The 22,540-nt window shown below is 36.1% G+C and overlaps 1 protein-coding gene across 4 annotated transcripts in view; it reads left to right on the top strand.

Moving 5' to 3' along the window:
• The window catches only part of STRN3 (striatin 3), a 100,492-nt gene that overhangs the window by 32,945 nt on the left and 45,007 nt on the right, over positions 1 to 22,540 (top strand). For all 4 annotated transcript variants that reach the window (XM_043921434.1, XM_043921435.1, XM_043921436.1 and 1 more), the window contains exons 2-5: positions 10,503 to 10,606; positions 11,099 to 11,172; positions 17,644 to 17,725; positions 20,941 to 21,114. In XM_043921434.1, the coding sequence (XP_043777369.1) occupies positions 10,503 to 10,606; positions 11,099 to 11,172; positions 17,644 to 17,725; positions 20,941 to 21,114 (434 nt within the window). The remainder of the gene's footprint in view (positions 1 to 10,502; positions 10,607 to 11,098; positions 11,173 to 17,643; positions 17,726 to 20,940; positions 21,115 to 22,540) is intronic.

Genomic DNA, 22,540 nt, shown 5'->3' with positions numbered 1-22,540 from the left:
CTTTTGAGTTTAAGTAGATCCCATTTATGAAAGGTTTTTAAATTGGTCAAGATGTCACTAAACATGTGCTTTTATTTTCTCTATTTAAAAAAAATTTTTTTTAAACTTTACTTATTTATGAATTTATTTATCTGTCCATGCTGCGCAGCTTGCAGGATCTTAGTTCCCAGACTAGGTGTTGAACCTGGGCGATGACAGTGAAAATGCATAGTCTTAACCACTGGACTGCCAGTATGGTGGTGGTGTAGTGGCTAAATCATATCCGACTCTTGCGACCCCATGGGCTGTAGCCTGCCAGGCTTCTCTGTCCGTGGGATTTTCCAGGCAAGAATACTGGAGTGGGTTGCTGTTTCCTACTCCAGAGGATCTTCTGGACCCAGGGATCGAACCCTGGTCTCCTGCACTGCAGGCAGATTGTTTACTGACTGACTGAGCCACCAGGGAAGCCCAAGGAGTTCTCTAAACGTGTTTTTTAAAAGTCCATTAAAATGGTTTATGGTTTTACACCTTGAAGGATAAATTCTTCTGCTTATAGAAAATGGGCTTATACCTAGAGATTTATGCTTTCAAATGTCAGATAAATGAGACCTTAATGAAATACAGATTTGATTGTTTAAAATTGAAAGCCTCTTATGCCTTAAACCAACTCTTACCATGTAAAATTACGTTGGAATTTTAGAGGATGGTTGTAGTATTTCTGTTAAATTTTGTATTAGGCTCATTTATAAATAGCAGAGATTTAAAAAGTACAAGTTTTATTTGTCTCTGGAAATCTTAGTATTTTGTGTTTCTCATTTCCTTCTAATTGTTCAGTTCAGTTCAGTTGCTCAGTCGTGTCCGACTCTTTGCAACCCCATGAATTGCAGCACGCCAGGCCTCCCTGACCATCACCAACTCCCGAGGTTTACACAAACTCATGCCTATCGAGTTGGTGATGCCATCCAGCCATCACATCCTCTGTCATCCCCTTCTCTTCCTGCCCCCAATCCCTCCCAGCATCAGGGTCTTTTCCAATGAGTCAGCTCTTTGCATGAGGTGGCCAAAGCACTGGAGTTTCAGCTTCAGCATCAGTCCCTCCAATGAACACCCAGGACTGATCTCCTTTAGGGTGGACTGGTTGGATCTCCTTGCAGTCCAGGGGACTCTCAAGACTCTTCTCCAACACCACAGTTCAAAAGCATCAATTTTTCAGCACTCAGCTTTTTTCACAGTCCAACTCTCACATCCCTACATGACCACTGGAAAAACCATAGCCTTGACCAGATGGACTTCTGTTGGCAAAGTAATGTCTCTGCTTTTTAATATGCTATCTAGGTTGGTCATAACTATCCTTCCAAGGAGTAAGCGTCTTTTAATTTCATGGCTGCAGTCACCATCTGCAGTGATTTTGGAGCCCTCAAAAATAAAATCTGACATTGTTTCCACTGTCTCCCCATCTATTTCCCATGAGGTGATGGGACCAGATGCCATGATCTTAGTTTTCTGAATGTTGAGCTTTAAGGCAACTTTTTCACTCTCCTCTTTCACTTTCATCAAGAGGCTTTTCAGTTCCTCTTCACTCTCTGCCCTAAGGGTGGTGTCATCTGCATATCTGAGGTTATTTGATACTTCTCCCGGCAATCTTGATTCCAGCTTGTGCTTCTTCCAGCCCAGCGTTTCTCATGATGTACTCTGCATATAAGTTAAATAAGCAGGGTGACAATATACAGCTTTGACATACTCCTGTTCCTCTTTGGAACCAGTCTGTTGTTCCATGTCCAGTTCTAACTGTTGCTTCCTGACCTGCATACAGGTTTCTCAAGAGGCAGGTCAGGTGGTCTGGTATTCCCATCTCTTTCAGAATTTTTCACAGTTTATTGTGATCCACACAGTCTTAATTGTTAGCTATATATAAAATTGGAAAAGGTTATTTTTACGAAAAATCTTACAGGCTATTGCAGGCACACTTTTTTGGTTCATTCTTAAAAAGATAGTATACTTTTTTAGTATCCTGTACAGTATACTTTTTGAGTGTACCGTACCTTGTTAAGTGGGGACTGAGTGCTTGAATTTCAGGATGGTTATACAAAAATTTCTGTAAAGTTCCAGTTCCTCAACACACTGAATCATGAATCTAAGTGTGTTTGTGTGTGTAAAATCTAGCCTCCTTGATATTTCTAATTAGCTGTTTTTTGAAACTTCTATAAATTACTAACTTTTATGTATTTTGCATTCATATAAAATTCCATGGGTCACCTGACTCTATACTTGTACCTTGAATTATTTACAGCTGAACACGGCTTAACCCCAAATATTTAAGTGCTTAGAACAGAATCACCTGTATAACTTGAGTTGCCCCTTGAGGGAAGAAGGTACTAACATTTGTTGAGAACATACTATTTTAAATATTAATATCATGAATTTATTAGTTGCTATAACCTGACTTTGTGTTCAGTTTTCTTCCATATCTAAAGTATTAAACACTTTTCAGTTCCTTATCTGTTAATTTGAGCTTAATGATGTTGTAGTTTCTAAATATTTCTGTTTGTTTTTTTTTTTCTTTTTTTTTATTATTATTTTTTTTTCCAGTGGGTTTGTCATACATTGATATATTATTTCTGTTTTTTAATGAATTCTAAAGAATGTTTTAAAATCATTAGATAAACTCACCTATATCTAGTGTTTGCATTCAGTTTAAATGTTGCTTAAAGTAAGAAAAATCTTACAATAGAACGTTTTGTTAAGTTTTTATTTTGAGTAAAATACTCTTACCTTAGAAATGTTGGAAAGTTCACTAACAGAAGCACTTCAGGTTGATAGCACTTTAGCTGAGTCAGTGCTGGATGTTGTGCACTAGCGACCTCTAGTGGTCTTGCAATTTAAAAATTGCTGTGCTGTCAGTGTCAAAACATTTTTTTAGATTGATATGTGATAATCAGCATATACTGATTGTTGGACAGCTCAGATGATAATACATAGACCCAGTGAGTACCTTGGGATTTCGATAGAAATTTCACTGAACCTGTAGATTAGTTGGGTAGTATTGACATTTTAGTAATAGTCTTCTAACTCACAAATGTGGAATGTGTTTACACTTATTTCTGTCTTTAATTTCATTCAGCAATACTTTTAGTTTTTATTTTAGCAGTCTTTCACCTTCTATAAGTGTTACATCACGTATTTTGTTCTTTTTGGTGCTTTTGTAAATGGAATTGTTTCATAATTTTCTTTCATGGTTGTCCATTGATAGAGTATGGGAATGCTGTTGATTTTTGTGTGTTGACTGTGACCTGGTATTTTCTTAATTTGTAGTAACAGACTTGTGGAATCTTTTGGATTTGTTTTACATATAGCATCATCTGTACAGAGATAATTTTTCTTCTTCCTTTTTAACTTAGGTCCCTTTCATTTTCCTTGCTTCATTGTTCTGTATATGATTTCTAGTACTAAGTTGAACAAGTGTGTTGTAAGCAGGCACCCTTGTTCTGATTTTTGAGTAGAGACTTTTAGTCTTGGTATGATGTTCATTGTAGTTTTTCATAAATGGCTTTTATTATGTTGTGAGAGTTTCCTTTTTGTTCCTATTTTATTGACAATTTTTTTTTTCTTAAGAAAAAGCTGTTAGTTGCATCAGATTCTTTTTCTCATCAGTTGAAATGGCCAATTTTTTTCCTCCTTTATTCTTTTCATGTAGTATTTTATATTCATTGGTTTCCTTATGTTGAACCATCCTTGCGTTCCAGGGATAAATCCTTCTTGGTCATGATTTGTAATCTTTGTAATATGCTGCTAAATTTGATACACTGGTATTTTCTTGAGAATTTTTGCATCAGTATTTATACTGAGCAGTATCTGTGTTTTCTTGCAGTGTTTTTTAACTTTGCCTTTTGGGGCAGTACTGGCTTCATTGAACTAAGGAATGTCCGTTTAAAATTTTGGGAGATGTTTTAAAGATTTGTGTTAAATTTTTAAATGTTTGGTAGAATTCACTAGTAAAGCAATCAGCCCAGAGATTTTCTTTGTAGGGAAATTTTTAATTATTAGTTTAATCTTTTTATTATAGGCCTTTTACAGTTTTTCTCTTTTTTTCATTATTCTTTCTTGGTGAATTCTGTGTTTCTAGGTTATCCAATTTGTTGGTTGGTGTACAGTTGTTTGTGGTACTATACAAGTATAATCCTTTTTATTTATCCTTTTTATTTCTGTAGACTTGGTTGTAATGTCCCCCCGCCTTTCTTTTCTGAGTTGTGTGGGTGTGTGTTTTTCTTTCGTCAACCCAGGTAACTGTTTATGGATTTTGTTGATCTTTATGAAGAACTAAGTTTTGATTTTGTTGACCTTTTTTTTTTTCTATTTTTCTCTTCTCCATTTTGTTTCTGTGCTTTAATCTTTATTCTTTCTTTCCTTCTGCTAGCTTTGGGTTTAGTTCATTTTTTGAAGTTTCTAAAGTTTTAAAGTTAGGTTGTTGATTTGAGTTCTTTCTCGCTTCTTAACGTGGGCCTTTATATATAAGCTGTAAGTTTTTCATTTAGCACTGCTTTTGCTGTGTCTCATAAGTTTTGGTAAGTTTGGTGTGTTTTATTTTCATTCCTAAGTATTTTTTAATTTTCCTGTTGATTTCTTTGTTTTATTAGTTATTTAAGAGTATGTTGTTTAATTACCAAGGGTTTGTGGCTTTTTCAAGTTTCTATTTCTGTTATTGATTTCTAGTTTCATCTACTGTGACCATAAGAATTTTTAAAAATATATTTATTTATTTGGCTCTGCCGGGTCTCTGTTGGCGCATGAACTTTAGTTACGGCGAGTGGGGGCGCCTTTCTAGCTGTGGTTTGCTGGCTTCTCACGGCAGTGGCTTCTGTTACTGCCGAGCACCGGCTCCGGGGCAGGTGTGCTTCAGCACTTGTGGCGCATGGGCGTTAGTTGCGTGTGACATGTGGAATCATCCTGAACCAGGCATTGAAACTGTGTCCCTTGCAATGGCAGGTGGATTCTTAACCACTGGACCACCGAGGAAGTCCCACAGGAAATATTTTTAATGCTATTTGTGTTTTAAAATTGATTATGCTTGATTTGGTATTCTGATGTGTGGTCTGTCTTTGAGAATATCCCATGTATATTTGAGAAGAATGTATTCTGCTGTTGTTGGATAGAGTGTTTCCTATATATCTGTTAGATCTAGTTGGTTTATTGAGTTGTTCAGATCCTCTATTTACTTATTTTCGGTCTTGTACTTCTATATGTTACTGAAGTGGAATATTGAAGACTCCAGCTATTGAACTTTTTCTCCCTTTAATTCTGTCAGTTTTTGCATCATATATTTTGATGATATCATTGGGTACGTAAATATAATTGTTGTATTTTCTTATTGTCAATTCAGTGGCTCAGTCATGTCCGACTCCTTGCAACCCCATGGACTGTAGCACGCCAGGCTTCCCTGTCCATCACCAACTCCTGGAGCTTCCTCAAACTCACATCCATTGTGTCGGTGATGCCATCCAACCATTTCATCCTCTGTCATCCCCTTCTCCTCCCGCCTTCAATCTTTTCCAGCATCAGGGTCTTTTTCCAGGGAGTCAGTTCTTCGCATCAGGTGGCCAGAATACTGGAGTTTCAGCTTCAGCATCAGTCCTTCCAATGAATACTCAGGACTGATTTCCTTTAGGATGGACTGGTTGGATCTCCTTGCAGTCCAAGGGACTCTCAAGAGTCTTCTCCAACACCACAGTTCAAAAACATCAATTCTTTGTTGCTCAGCTTTCTTTGTAGTCCCACTCTCACATCCATACATACTGGAAAAACCATAGCTTTGACTAGACGGACCTTTGTTGGCAAAGTAATTTCTCTGCTTTTTAATTTGTTGTCTAGGTTGGTCATAGCTTTTCTTCCAAGGAGCAAATGTCTTTTTAATTTCATGGCTGCAGTCACCACATGCAGTGATTTTGGAGCCCAAGAAAGTAAAGTCTGTCACTGTTCCCATTGTTTCCCCATGTATTTGCCATGAAGTGATGGGACTGGATGCCATGATCTTAGTTTTCTTGTTGTATTGAATCTCTTATTAGTATACAGTGTTCTTTGACTTTTGCAGCCTTTTATCATTTAAAGTCTGTTTTGTCTAATATTGGAAGTTTTGCAAACCTTAATAGTAAATATACTAGGCTTTGGAAGTTACATTGGGTCTGTGTTGCCTCTTCTAATTTTTTTTTTTTAAACCATTTTTCACTTGGGATTGTCCAAAAGGTTGCCTGCCAGTCCCTGCTTTATCTTGAACAGAAGGTCTTTAATTATAGTGGTCTTTATTGTGGCAGACAGGGTCTTCATTGAGGCATGTGGGATTTTTTAGTTGTGACATGTGGGATCTAGTTCTCTGACCAGAAGTTGAACCTGGGCCCTCTGCATTGGGAGCATAGAGCCTTAGCCACTGGACCACCCGAGAAGGCCCTAGTGTCTTTATCTTATTCAAGAAATCTTTCCTTAATCTGAGATTATGAAGAGATATATCATATAAACATTTGCTGCACACCTCATTTTATTGCACTTTGCAGTTACTGCATTTTTTACATACTGGAGATTTATGGCTACCCTTCCATCAAGCAAGTCTGTTGATGCCGTTTTCCCAACAGCATCACTTCTTTTATATTTCTGAATATGACATTTTGGTAATTCTCGCAACCTTTCAAAGACTTCATAATCAGCTTTTCTAGTTCTGTACACACACTTTGGGAGTATATTGGAATTACATTAATTGTTTTGAATTACGTTAATTGTTTTGGTTAATGTGTGTGTGAATATTGATATTTTCCAGTAGTGAGTTTGCTAGTCCATTTATCTTTTATGTCTCCGTTAAAGTTTTAAACTTTTTGTGCAGAGATTTTGTGTATCTTTGGTTTATTACTAGGTACTTTTGGTTTTTGATGCTATTGTAAGGATTTTTGCAGTTACTTTTTAAAAGGTTATTTGCAAAGATGATTCTATTAATGGTGCATCATGACCTGTAAAAACAATAGAAAAATCTGTTGTTCTCGATCCTTTATTGCTGTTGTTGTTCAGTTGCCAAGTCATGTCCAACTCTTCACAACTCCATGGACTGCAGCACACCAGGCTTCCCTGTCCCTCATAATCTCCCGGGGTTTGTCCAAGTTTATGTCCATTGAATCAGTGATGCCAATCCAACCATCTTATCCTCTGTTGCCCTCTTCTCCTTCTGCCTTCAGTCTTTCCAGCATCAGGGTTTTTTCCAGTGAGTCAGCTAACTATTCGTATCAGGTGACCAAAGTATTGGAGCTTCAGCTTCAGCATCAGTCCTTCCAATGAATATTTGGGGTTGATTTCCTTTAGGATTTACTGGTTTGATATCCTTACTTTTGAAGGGACTCTCAAGAGTATTCTCTAGCACCACAGTTCGAAAGCTTTGGCACTCTGCCTTCTTATTGTCCAGCTCTCACATCCATACATGACCACTGGAAAGACCACAGCATTGACTATACAGACCATTGTTGGCAAAGTGATGTCTGTGCTTTTTAACACACTGTCCAACACACTGTTTGTCACACTTGTATGTTTAACACACTGTCATAGCTTTCCATGATCCTTTACTAAATGCCAAATCTGTTATTCAGTTGGTCCTTATTATCACTATAAGACATAATCTTTACCTTTTTAGTCTGTACGAATTGTAAGGTCAGTCCCAATAGTTAGGTCTTTTCCATCATTAATCTGTTTTTTTACCCCCCTCTTCAGGTATTTTGAGTTAGACTATGTCCTTTTAAGGTTTCATTTTAATGAATTCTTACCATTTTGTTGTCTTGTATCTTTGTAAATTATCCCCTTTCGGCTCCTGTTCAGAAACTGCTTCGGTGTTCCTGTTATTTTACATGATTTGTGCGTCTTTGTTTCATTTATTGGATTCTCTAGGTATGGATGATTTTTTAGTATCAAAATTCCAAAAAAGATTTTTTTTAAGTTTTTAGTGCCTTTTTCAGCCTGAAAAATCTCTAGTTACTTATTAAGAAGCAGAATAAAATGAACTTCTTTCATCATCTTCTGGTGCTAATTGTAAAATACTTCTGAGATCTGGAATTTGGAGTCATGTATAGTATGTGATTCTTTTTTTTTTTTTTTTTTAGCCAATCCAGAAGAAAACCCTCCCATCAGAAATTCTTGATTCTGTATCAGTGAAATTGACATATTTTACCTTTGCTTCACAGCTTAAGAGAGTCAGAAGTTCTTCTTTTCTCTTATGGATCTTAGACTATTATTAGGTTTTGAATCTTTATCATTGCTCCTAGATCTTTGTTTTGAAACTTGCATTTAGACTATATGTTATATAGCTGTGTATCATTTTCAGGTCTTCTGGAGTTGTGGGTGATTTTTCTTAATTTTCCCAAACTTAAATGTGTTAAATCATCCAGATGAATTCATTTGTTCTGATTCCATGTTCACCGAAATTAAAAAAAAAACAACTTTTTAAATTAACCATAATTTAGGTTATTGAGTAGCTTACTTTCTCTTAATGAAGAAATACATCTATTGCTCATCTCAACAAAACGATGAAAGTTAATTTTATTGCACACATGTTTTATAACAGGAAATACTGCATACAGATGCCAGTCTTCTTAAACGTATCACACTTTCATGTGGGTAAATAAAGGAGGCTGACATTCTGGGAAGGGCCAGAAAAAGATGGAGACTTGTCTCCCTAAGGAAATAAGGCAATTAAAAGGAAAAAAAAATTAACTGTAGAAAAATAATGGTAGAAAGTAACAATGTTGTTGAACATATAACTTCACTTGTTAGATTGGTGCAAGAAGTAATTGCAGAAAATAATTGCTGTTTTGCATTCTTGAACTTTACCATTGATATTGGAATACATTCTTAAATGTGATTGTTATGCATCATTTTAATGCACATTTTTTCTTATTAATGACTCATTACTTACTGTTTATTTTATATGTATTTTAGACTAGGGAATTGATGTTAGACAAAAAACAAATTTGAATGATTTTCTTATTCAAGTTCACAACGAGTTGTAAAGCAGTTCACAACATCATCCATGCATTTGGCTCAGGAACTGCTAATGAAGGTACAGTGCAGTGGTGGTACAAGAAGCTTTGCAAAGGAAACTAGAGCCTTGAAGATAAGGAGTGCAGTGGCTGGCCGTGGAAAGTTGACAAGACCAACTGAGAGGATCATCAAAACTGATCTTCTTACAACTACACAAGTTGTTGCTGAAGAATTCAGTGTCAACCATTCTACAGTCATTCAAAATTTGAAGCAAATTGGAAAAGTGAAAAACCTTGATAAATGAGTGCCTCATTAGTTAACCCAGAAATTTTGAAAATTGTCCTTTTGAAGTGTCGTCTTATCTTATTCCATTTAACAACAACAAACAATTTCTTAATCGGATTATGACGTGTGATGAAAAGTGATTTTGTACGACAGCTGCCAACATCAGCTCAGTGGTTGCATCAAGAAGAAGCTCCAAAGCACTTCCCAAAGCCAAACTTGCACCAAAAAAGGATCATGTCACTGTTTGGTGGTCTGCTGACTGTCTGGTCCACAACAGCTTTCTGAATCCCAGTGATGAAACCATCACATTGGAGAAATATGCTCAGCAAACTGATGAGATACCTGCAGATCTGCATCACCTACAGCCAGCATTGGTCAAGAGAAAGGACCCAGTTCTTCTCCACAACAATGCCTGACCACATGTCACACAAGCCACACTTCAAAAGTTGAATGTACTGGGCTGTGAAGTTTTGGCTCATTCAGCTGATCTCTTGCCAACCAACTACCACTTCTTAAAGCATCTTGACAACTTTTTGCAGGAAAAATATTTCTACAACCAGCAGGATGCAAAAATGCTTTCCAAGAGTTTGTTGAATCTTGAGCTCAGGTTTTTATGGTACAGGAATAAACAAACATATCTATCGTTTGCAAAACTGTGTTGATTGTAATGGTTCCTGTTTTGGTTAATGAAGATGTGTTTGATAGTTATAATGATTTTAAATTCTGGGTCCAAAGCTGCAATTACTTTTTCACCAACCTAATACTTGTGATACTTTGGATAATTGTTTCAAGAGTTGAAACATTTCGAAGTGTGGTGGTCAGAAAGGGGAAGATTATCAATTTTTAAATGTTTCATGAAAGAAATGCTTTTGAGGTAATATGACTTTTTAAAACAACTAATATATAATTTGAGGAAAAGTGTGAATATGATAACTTTCTGTTCTTTGTAACTTGTTTGTTAGGAATTAAGTGTAATTTTTGCATTTAAAATTTCCTTTTAAAATTATGTGAAAATTGTTAGTAGTAGAGACCATAAGGATTATAGGTAAATAGCTAATTTATAGTTATCTTTATTTTAAAGTGACTATTTTCTAACAAAGTTTTATCAACTACTACTATGAATTTTAAATCTTGCTATCATGAATAAAAGTGCAGAATTGTATGCTTATTGTTTTCCTTTTTTCAATTTCCTGTGTATAGTTAAAAAGTAAAAATAAATGAACTTTTTATATTTTTAGGCTCGGATAGCATTTTTGCAAGGAGAAAGAAAAGGTCAAGAAAACTTGAAGAAGGATTTAGTAAGAAGAATAAAGATGTTAGAGTATGCATTAAAACAAGAAAGGTAGGTGTCCCTTATTTTCTTGCATGAATAAAAGTATAACTATTATTCTTACATGTTATTGTACAGTGTATTTGAAAACTCTGAAAGATACAAAGATTTGCCCAAAATAAAGGATGATATTTTGATTCGATCATTACATGGCAAAAGAAAAAAGATTAAAATCTTTAAATTGAAGTAATATATTTTTTTGTAGAGTCTTAAGTTTCGGGGGTTTTTTTGCCCCCCCTTTTTTTTTTTTTTAAACAAATTAAGAAAAAGTTATCTTTACTTGGGTGTATATCTTATTTGGATAATCTATCTTTTTTTTTTTTCTTGTACATGCAGTGTATTTTTTTCCTCTAACTTGTTTGCAACTAAAGTTTAAAGAAACTGACATTCATATGATTTTTTTAAATTTGTCATTGAAGAAATATATACCAGTAGTTATTAAACTGTGTAGAAAGGAAAATAAAACTTTTTTTTTCTTTCAACAATTTATTATTAAATTTTCAGGGCAAAATATCACAAATTAAAATATGGCACAGAACTGAACCAAGGTGACTTGAAAATGCCAACCTTTGAATCAGGTAAACTTGATTCTTCTGTTAATCTCTGCCCTCCATCCTAGAAAAACTTGTTTAAGCTCACTTTTGGTAACAGGCATGTTCTCTTTACCTCCGTTTTGCTTTGATAGCATTGGTTACTTAAATAACTATTATAATGCTTTCTAGAATTTGAGGGAAAATAATAAATGAATAAAAGTTTCATCTACCTCCTCATCAATCCTGAAGTTATTTGTCTTATTTTTCTTGTTTTGAAACCTCTGTAAAACTGGATGTATATTTGGTCACAATTAGAAGTGAAAGGGAATGAGTAACTCTCTGTACCACCTGTAGGCGATTTTTGTTTGGTTCTACTTAAGCTTGTGTGTGTTAGTTGCTCAGTTGTGTCTGACTCTCTGAGACCCCATGGACTGTGGCCCACCACAGTCCTCTGTCCATAGACTTTTCCAGGCGAGAATCCTGGAGTCGATGGCCAGTCTCTCCTCCAGGGGGTCGTCCCAACCCAGGAGCCGAACTCTCATCTCCTGCATTGCAGTCAGATTCTTCACTGTCTGAGCCACCAGGAAACCCCTACATAAACTTAATTTTGTATTATTAAAATGTTAACTGTTTTTTCCTAGAGAAGCTGTGATTAACTCAGTCTAGTCCTAAAGGAATTAGAAATTTGAATTTGGGGACTATGGAGGCAGCCAGATAAAGATACAAGAAGGAAAACGTTTTCTCCAGTTGACCTTACTCTTTACTAAAATAGTGAGTGTAAGAGTAGAATGTGATGAACAATTATGCAGGGAAGAGAAAAGCTGGATATAAGAAAAGGCTAACAGTTCACTGTTTATTTTAGGGTTTCATATGATTGCAATTTGAGTAGACTAAAAGTTTAATAAGGAACGAGTCTTTTGATTTATATAATATTTGGGTATATTACTATAATTTTCTTTTTCTGATATATATATATAGAGAGAGAGCCCATTTATATATGCATTTTGCTAGTGCAAGCAAACTGAATTCTATACTGTTCTTGACTGCTGGTTACTAAGATAAGGAAAAATGATGTCTTCATTTGAATATACAAATTTTCTTTTCTGTAGTTGCTTCTTTGTTGTTCAGTCACTCAGTCATAGCCATGTCTTTTGTGACCCCGTGGATGGAGCCCACCAGGCTCCTCTGCTCATGGGATTTCCCAGGCAAGAATATTGGAGTGGGTTGCCATTTCCTACTCCAGAGGATCTTCCCAACCCAGAGGTCAGACCTGCATATTCTGTAAGTCCCCTGCATTGTAGGTGGATTCTTTATCGCTGAGCCACCAGGAAAGTTATAGTTGCTTTCATACCTAATAAAGTTAAAGCATATTTAATGGGGAAAATAAGAAAAGTATGAATTTTTATTTTTACAGTTAAATGTTATAATAGATTTGTAAAAATTTAGCTAATTGGCTTTTACTTTAATATTAAGTACTTGGCAGAAACACCCTATATGTACAATCTTCAGTTGATTTATTTTTAGGTCTTCTCCACTTACCAGTTTTAGCACCACACCGTATCTTCCTGTCTTCCCTGATGGCTCAGATAGTAAATAACTTACCTGGAGTGCAGGTTCAATCCCTGGGTTGGGAAGATCCCCTGGAGAAGGGAATGGCAACCTAGTCCAGTATTGCTGGAGAATTCCACGGACAGAGGAGCCTGGTGGGCTATAGTTGATGGGGTCACAGAGTCAGACACAACTGAGTGACTAACAGAGACACACACACTTATTTTCCTAGTTGTTGTCATATATAAAATTGAGAGAGCAAGATAGTAGTGGCATGGGTTTCCTTTGATCTAGCTTGTAAGTGGTTATGAAGACTCACTCTGATGAGTCAGGGACAAGATTACGTCTTCCTTGGAAAAGCGACAGTAAGTGATATAAGATGTGAAACCTGTATATTTTCAGTAATACTTTCTTTACCATAGCAGTCCTACCATAGTTTGAGGGAGTACAGTGGTTCACCACAGAGGAAACCTGATGCCTTTGTAGCTTTCCTTTAACTCATTTTCTTTCTAATATGGCTAGAGTAGTCAGAAAATAGTCACTTTCTTTGTTTTGCCTGTGCTGTGTTGTGTGGCTTGCAGGATTAGTTCCCTAACCAGGTATTGATCCTGGGCCCTGGCATTGGAAGCGCTGAGTCCTAGCCAATCCCCTGGACTGCCAGGAAATCCCTTGCTTTCTGTAACTTGAGGACTGTTCTCCTTACTTGGTCTGTGTAAATGTGAAGAGGCTAGTTGCAGCCCCATTGTTCCTAAAGCTAGAGTCACAGTTGGCTAACTGGTTTTGGTGCAAGTTTGTATAAAGTCAAGTCATTAGCAGATAATCTCTCCTGCCCACAGCAGAAATAGGATAAAGACACATCTGTTTTTATCTGTATAAAGTGAAAGGGGCTCAGTCGTGCAACCCCATGGACTATACAGTCCATAGAATTCTCCAGGCCAGAATACTAGAGTGGGTAGCCTTTCCCTTCTGCAGGGCACCTTCCCAATGTGAACTTAAATATTAAACTTCCTTAAATTGAAGAGTAAAATAGCATCCAAGTATTTTATTTATAGGAGCCACAATGATAACAAAATAAATTATTTTTACTGATGTAGAAAAGCTACTCAGGATATTTAGTGGAAAACAGACAAAGGAATGGGCAGAAATACACTGTGCCGACAACAGGACAAAGTTATTTATGTCAAAGTATAGATAGAGATAAACACTGAATCAGTATTGCCTTTTTTATACTCAAATCAAAATGTTAAAGGAAGATGTACAAAATACTGTTTTAAGAGAAGCACAAGATGTTTGTGTTTTTATACACTTGTCCAAGTAATACCAATACATATATCCTAAACTTAACCCTATAAAAGAATATGTATCCAGTTCTGTAAAGAACTCCTATTTCCCTCCATTTTGGGGAAGATTCTAAAACAGGAGAAATAGGGACAAAAAGACTTGAAAAGTCACTAATAAAAGAAATGGCCAGTAAGTATATGGAATGATGCTCAAATGTATGTTATTGAGGAAATGGAACTTAAAACCACAATACATTACCTATCACAATGGTGAAAGGAGAAAAAATGTCTTTTTTTTTTTTTTTCCAGTGTTGCTGAGGGTGTGGATCAGCCAGGAATTTTGCACCTACTGGTATTGGAATTCTAAATTGATAAAACTGCTCTGAAAGTGATGTCAATACAAATTTCCCCCACTATCCAAAAATAGAACATTCCCGTTCATAAGCCAAGGTGACATAAGGCAAAGGTGTAATTTACCTTTGGACACATCTTGCTAATAGTGCACAAAATAAATGAAGATAAAGCCCAGGTGTGGGGCTCAGTATGGAGCTTGGTGGTGCCTCTCCTGCTGCTTGTGGTGCGTGCTGCCATTTTTCATCAGCTCACTGCAAAACAAATGCTAAAGAGGCAGTTTTCCTTTCTAACCTTTTTTCATAAAAAGTGAAAAAGGTCTCTGAATTTTTTTTTCAGTTAGGCTAGTGAAAACAGGTATTACATGCAGGTCTTTCAAAAAAGTGATGTGAGAGCTTTGCTGGTGGTCTAGTTTGGTTGAGAATCTGCCTGCCAGTGCGCAGGGCTCATGGGTTCCATCGCTGGTCCAGGAAATGACCACATGCTGCACATCTGCTGAGCCTGTGTGCCACAGTACTGAGCCCCCACACTGCAGCTGCTGAAACCCATGTGCCCATAGCCTGTGTTCCGCACCAAGAGAAGCCCAAGCACCATGATGAAGAGGAGCTCCCACTCGCTGCAACTAGAGAAAGCCCGTCTGTATACAGTGACGAAGACCCAGCACAACCAGAAATAAATCTTTAAACAAGAAAAAAAGTGAAGTGACATAAAGAAAGCTTTTGAAAAGTGGAAGATAACTGTATTGCTAAAGGGAACACAAGCATGTCCTATGGTACAGTAATTCCACTCCTTGAAATGTTCATCACAAGCCTTGTGTAAGAATGTTCATAGTATTATTACTTTTAATAATTGCAAACTGGAAACAATTCATATGTTCCCTATTGATAGGATAGATAAGTATTTTGTGGTATTTTAGTGTAAGAAAATGTTATTTAGCAAGAAAAGTAAATAAATTATAATCAAACTGATGGATAAATAGCATCACTGACTCAGTGGATATGAATTTGGGCAAACTCCGGGAGATAGTAAAGGACAGGGAAGCCTGGGGTGCTGCAGTCCTTGGAGTCGCTGAGTCGGCCACAACTTAGCAACTGAACAACAACAACCCTGACAGCTTCCACTTTCTCCCCTTCTGTTTGCCATGAAGTGAAGGGACCAGATGCCGTGATCTTAGTTTTTTAATGTTGAATTTCAGGCCAGTGTTTTCACTCTCTTCTTTGACTCTTTAGACCATGTAGTCAAGACTGGTTTTTCCAGTAGTCATGTACAGATGAGAGAGTTGGACCATAAAGAAGGCTGAGCAAAAAAAAAAAAAAAGAAGGCTGAGCACTAAAGAATTGATGCTTTTGTGCTGGAGAAGACTCTTGAGCGTCTCCCTTGGGTTGCAAGGTGATCAAACCAGTCAATCCTGAAGGAAATCAACCCTAAATATTGACTAGAAGAACTAATGCTAAAGCTATAATACTTTGGACACCTGATGTGAAAACCTGACTCATTGTAAAAGAGCCAACTCATTTGAAAAGACCCTGATGCTGGGAAAGATTGAAGGCAAAAGGGGAAAGGGGCAGCAGAGAACAAGATGGTTAGATAGCGTCACTGACTCAGTGGACATGAATTTGAGCAAATTCTGGGAGATAGTGGAGGATGGGGGAGCCTGGCATGCTGCAGTCGATGGAGTTGCAAAGAGTTGGACAGGACTTAGCAAATGAACAGCAAACTTGACAACATGAGTGGGTCACATAAAATTTTGAAAATTGATATAAATGGTTTCATATAGATCAAAGTCAGAAGTTAACCTGTGCTGAGAAACCAGGGTAGTGTTGATACTTTCTAGGGAGTATCTAGTGAGTTGGAAAAGGGCCTTTTGGGGGGCACCCCAGTTTTCTGGGGTGCTGATGGTGTTTTGTTTCTTAATCTCTGTACTGGTTACATGTGCGTGTTCAAAAATTCATTGAACTATATGTGCTTGGGTGTACTCAAGAATATCCTTTAGCAACAGTGAAAACGAGCCAAATTTCAACAATAAGGGACTGGTTAAATAGGTATATACTCTCTATAAAATACTATATAATTATGTGATGTTAATCTATATTTATTGTGATACAGTGTTTAAGATCTATTAAGTGTTAAAAGCAGCTTGTAGTGCAGTTTAGGTCACGCTTTTTTTTTAATTTGAGGAGTGGAGAAGCTCACGTATGTTATCTTCAGATAGAAAATATGGAATAAGAAGATCTCAAATATTAACACTCTCAGTGATGGGATTTGGGTCAATTACATTCTTTTTTAAAATGTATTCTTTTGGCCAATGATTTTATGTTATATGTGATTTAAAAATAAAATGGTATAAATAGGAAAAAGTGATAAAAAATGGGGGCTATAAGAAGGAGATAATTCTAGAAATTATAGATATTTCTACATATAGGGGAAGAATGAGAGAATACTAATAATGGATTGTTAGGGCTAGAGAAGTTATGCCTTCAAAGAATATTTGAATTCCTGCCAATAACTATTTGTTCACATGACTCTGAGGAATCTAGGAGACTAATGACAGTAAGCCATGGTAAGAGTTTTTAACATTCACTGTGAGTGCTTGTCGTCTGTGGCCCTATATTCTTGCTTTATCTTCATTTTTATAATGGGAAATTACAGGAAAATATTTCTATATCATTAGTGCCAATAAAGTATTAAGAACCACTCTGGAGATACTTGTTGAGAAGTTAACTCACCTGAAGTTACACTGTTCATTAAACTCTTTTTTTAATGTATACACTGTTACCTGAGAATAAAATATGACTTTTTACATACAGTAAAAATGTTTTCTGGTTTAACTTTTTGTTCTAAAAATGAAACTGACTCTATTGGGTCTTGTATATAGACTTAGCATCTACTGATACAAACTCTAAGTTACTCATTTTATACACACACACACACACACACACACACACCCAATTTCTTAATAGTGTTGATTTATGTAAATAGTAAATATTTTAAATTTCAGAAGCATTCAAATCAGCAGAATTCTGGTAGTAATTGATTTTAATAATATTTCAAATCCTGGGCTTTTGTTTTTTTAATTTCGTGTAGTAATAGTAATATACACTTGGTTTTTCCCAATTTTAAAACAAGGAGAATGGTGCTTAAGTGTTTGGGCTGTCAGGATAAACAGTTAAATGAATAACCCATGGTAAACACTCAATAAAAGTTAATTTTCTTATATCCTTTATAAAATATTTTGGTATGTTTTTGTGGGACTTTGTGATAACTTTGGCAGCATTATCAGGAGTTGAAGTAACATGTATGAAACTTGTCTTGTTTTGTTGTTGTTATTAATTTTTAGAAGAAACCAAAGACACAGAGGCTCCCACAGCACCTCAGAATAGCCAGTTAACGTGGAAGCAAGGCAGACAACTGTTAAGACAGTGAGTAATGGTTCATTTTCAGCTTTAAGGATTTAGGTATGAAAGTGTTTACTCAGTCACTTGGCAAGTGAAAATTATTTAATGATAGTGGGACAATGTGTATAGCCCTCATATTGTTTCTTTTTTGTTTTGTTAGATTTTGAATCTTTTTGAAGTTTGCATCCTCTGAATGTTTCTTTAAACATTTCTCAGAATGATCTTATTTTCTTATTTGTGAAATAGAATGTCAGAAACAATAGGGAATTCATACTTATGCACACACTCATTCCTGTCACTGCAAAATTCACATATTTGGTTTTAAGTGAGATTGTGACTGGTTTAGAGAAGGAATTTAACTGGTTGTCAGAAACTTTTCAGTGCTGGCTTGCATATATTTACTTGAATTTTTGAGGAACATTATTGATATTTTAATTCTTTGCTCTATTAGAAGTACTTCTGTGGCAAATCTTTTTACTATCAATTAGAATAAATAAAGATTCATTTGTTCTTTTCCCTTGTGTTTGGAAAACTTTGGTACTTGAATGCACCTGAAATCTTAGGTAACTTGTAATTATTCACCCTTCTCAAACCTAGGTATCTTTACCTTTGCTTCAGTAACCCAGTGAAGTGTGGTCAGACCCTTGGTCTTATTATATCTGACAGTTCGTATTCCACTTCTCTTAATCTGGTTCCCCTGTTACTTGCCCTCTGATCTGATCTTGACAGCTTCATTTTCCGTATCTCCTCCACCAGTGGTTGGTTTGATTTTGTTTTTTTCTTGTGGTAGGGTTTTTTGTTTCTTTTTGTTACTTCGTTAGCTCCTGCTTAGACCCCATGATCCTTTACCCTTTTGCCAGTACCCTTAGCTTTCTTGCTGCCCACTTGTTACCCCTCCTTGTCCCACCAGTCATTTTACTATACCTACCTGGAGGATCTCAGCCCTAGTTCAGTCATACTATCTGTTGCTTCTGTTTCTAATTAATTCTTGGAGAAAAGTCATAGAATTGTGTGAATGCCATTACACACGCATGGTTTCCTGTCCAAACATTTCATGGAGCCTTTTTCCGTATCCCTTGTCATCTCTTGCTCCTGTTGCCCTCAGTTTGCGCTCCTAAACTTGCACTGCATCTCAACCCATTCTTCCTTACTCTTATTAGAGCACCTTAGGTTCTATTTCACTGAAAATATGAAGGCTATCAGGTGAGAACTCTTCACTTCTTGCTTTTCTTTTTGTAAATGTATTTAAACCTCGTATTTATAATCTCAGTTTCTAATGTTCTATTCAGAGAAATTTTTATCAATCTGAACTCTTGGTGACTAAAATCCAAGTTTTAATAAAAACGGATTATTGCTTGGAAGGATGCTAGGGTAGCTAGCTGAGTTAAGGGAAGTGCTGATTGATTAAGAGTTGGGAACACAAGAGCTGGAGCATCACTTGAGGATTTCTCAGGGAGTGGAGCATCCAGGATATGATCTGAAATTCTTTGGTTTTCTACTCCTCTGTGTATCAGTTTTATTCTTTTCTCCTGAAAACCACTTCTCTCCAAATAACAGAGGATCCCTTGTTTTATTAAGAATACTTTCTGAGGATTAAATTTGTCTTCACTCGATTGAATAACTACCAAGTCAGTTGTTTTTACCTGGTTTGTTTAAGATTTTGATGGCCTACTAAGACCACATGATTAGAATGTGGGGTTGATTCCCGCGCCCCCCACCCCCCCCCCGCCCCAAAAAGAGGACCACATTTTTTAGAAGAGTTTGATGGCTCTAGGGAAAACAGGTACACAGAATTTCTCACATCAATGCCTAATCCCATTGTCTGGCTTTATAGTCTGTCTCTTTTTACCTTTCTCTAAAAATAGTTTATGTGAATAGTCTTCTTTGTTCATTTCTCAGCTAGTTTTCCATTTTCATATTTCCCTGAAGCTTCTATCACAAACATATTTATGAGACCCTTTGTTCATTTGATCCTTTGGAAATACTTGACATAAACTCCTCATTTCTTTTTGAAACTCAGTTTTTCTTACTTTCATGAAGTTACTCTTTGCTGGTTTTTTTTTTTAACCCTAATTTCTCATATTCTTTCCTTTGATTTTCCTTTGTGCTTTTCTTTTCCAGCTTTTTTGTCCCCAAGCTTTCTGTTTTTATTTATGCTTTTTCTCTGGGTAACTTCATTTAAATTTATGGCTTCAAATATCACCAAACACTAATGACTCCCAAATCTGTACACCCAGTCCATTCTTTTCTGAGCTTTTGACCTTTCTTATCACTGTACCTAATAAATGTTATCACTGTGATAGGTACTACATGATTATTTGATGGGTACCCTGTAAAACCAGACTCTGGCCCTTTATTACTCATTCATTGAGTAGAATCACCATTCAGTCATCTCAGCTAGAAACCTGAAAAATTTCCAAAATTCTCATCTTAATTTACTGCTATAGTTACTTTTGTAGCAAGTTATTTGGGTTTTCTCTTATTTTTCTCACATTTTTTTCTCTTCTCCAGTTTTAACTTCTTGCTGTGTTAGTGTCCTAACCAGTCAGTCTCCCTGTCTTTAGCTTTCACTTAGAAATCTTTTGTTATTTTGTCAGTAATATATAAGGCTTCTTTTTAACATCTTCCCTTAGGCTGTCAAATATCAGTACTTTGGTAAGAAATTTTAAAATTTGTCACACAAACTCATTCATTACCCATTATCTGTATTTTAGGTCTCATAGTAGGTCCTTGTTTGGTAACCTGGTTTAGCTAGGAAGGAAAGTTTGAAAACCACAGGTCTACAGGACTGCAATGAGATCTTAGATCTTAGAAGGAGAACTGAACTACCCATTAACCTCTCGCTAAGAGTCAAGCTTTCAAGGTGGCCTATCATTGTTCACAGGTTTAGCTCTATTCATCTTTTACAACTTTCTAGAATTTTTTTTTTCTTTTTTAAGTAATACATATGATCGGCTCCTAAAAGCTCTAGGGCTTTTTAGGCTTCAGGATGATTGGTTCTTAATTAGTATTAGCTGTCTATATGCTTTCTCAATTAAGTTTTGGTTTGTAATCAGCCCTTTAAAAAAAAAAAAAACAAAAACTTGAACTAGTCTATAGAGAAGAAAGGTATTAAGGAAAGGAAGAGTATATTTTGGAGTGTTATGGATTTTTAAAAATCCTTTGATGTGATTTTCATTTAACGAGTTTGCAGGTATTAACAAATTATGGGATTTAATATTTTTAATTTTCTCTTATAGATACCTTCAGGAAGTAGGTTATACAGATACAATATTAGATGTACGGTCTCAGCGGGTAAGATCATTACTTGGACTGTCCAATTCAGAACCAAATGGATCAGTAGAGACAAAGAATTTAGAACAGATCCTGAATGGAGGTGAATCTCCTAAGCAAAAAGGACAAGAAATCAAAAGGTATGAACTATACTTATTTGTTGTTGCTCAGTCACTGAGTTGTGTCCAACTTTTTGCAACTCCTTGGATTGCACTACCCCAGGCTTCCCTGTCCTTCACTGTCTCCTGGAGCTTGCTGAAACTCACGTTCATTGTGTCATTGATGCCATCCAACATTCTCATCCTCTGTTGCCCCCTTCTCCTCCTGCCCTCAATCTTTCCCAGCATCAGAATGTTTTCCACTGAGTCTACTCTTGGCATCAGGTGGCCAAAGTATTGGAGCTTCAACGTCAGTTCTTCCATTGAATATTCAGGGTTGATTTCCTTTAGGAAAGACTGTTTTGATCTCCTTGCTATCCAAGGGACTCTCAAGAGTCTTCTCCAGGACCACAATTCGAAAGCATCAGTTCTTGAGTGCATAGGTTAACATTTGTATAACAGGCATTATGAATCTCTTTAGCTTTTTGTTACTGTTGTTAACAATTTTTAAAGCATGCAGAGGCTCATCTTTGGTGGGCTAGTAGCTAAATCTCCACGATCCCAATGCAGGGAGCCTTGGGATTGATCCCTCGTCAGGGAACTAGATCCCACATGCCACAACAAAGAGTTTGCATGCTGCAACTAAGACCTGGCACAGCCAAATAAATAAATAGAAGCCTTTAAAAGAAACATGTAAAAAAAAAAATTCTGTAAAAAAGAAGCATGTAAAATTCAGGTGTAAAATGTTTTTTCCTAAATGGAATAATGAACAGATAAACTTTTTATTTAGGCACTTTTTAAAATTTATGTATCTTGAAGTTTTGATGCCAAGAGAATGACTGAAGTATCTCTGAAATAGGTGCAAAATTAAAACTTGAGAGGGTAGCCTCCAACTAAAAAAATAATGAATGCAAAAGAAAAAAACTTGAAAGGGATTTCATGTAGTTTAGAGTTATTTGAACACCTCGATTTTTAGATTTTTGTTAGAGTGTTTTGAATAAATTTTAATACTATGTGTAATGATTGTTCAGTCACTGTTGGGAAAGAAACAAGGCTTTACATTGTGTTTGGACTCAGAAAGCTACCAGATATAGTTTAAAATTTTAATGTCTTTATTAAGATACAATTTGCCATAAATTTCACCTATTGAAGGATATAAGTTTAACAGTTTTTAGAGTATTCGCAAAGTTATTCAACCATCACCATAATCTAAGTTTTGAAAATTTTTATTGCTCCGTAAAGAAACCTTGTACTCATTAGCCGCCACTCCTCATCTTTCCTGTATACCTCTCACTCACCAGTCCTAGGCAACTGTTAATCTACTTTGTCTCTGTAGATTTGCCTATTCTAGATATTTTATGTAAATGGTTATTTTGTGAGTAGCTACTTTGCATTAGCATAGTGTTTTTAAAATCCATGTTACAGCATGTGTCAGTAATTCATTTCTTTTGTTGCCAAGTAATACTCT

Source organism: Cervus elaphus, chromosome 13 (genome assembly GCF_910594005.1).
Source record: "Cervus elaphus chromosome 13, mCerEla1.1, whole genome shotgun sequence".
Lineage (NCBI taxonomy): Eukaryota > Metazoa > Chordata > Mammalia > Artiodactyla > Cervidae > Cervus > Cervus elaphus.
Note: the sequence above shows the minus strand (reverse complement) of the source record. Positions and strands in the feature narration are given on the sequence as shown.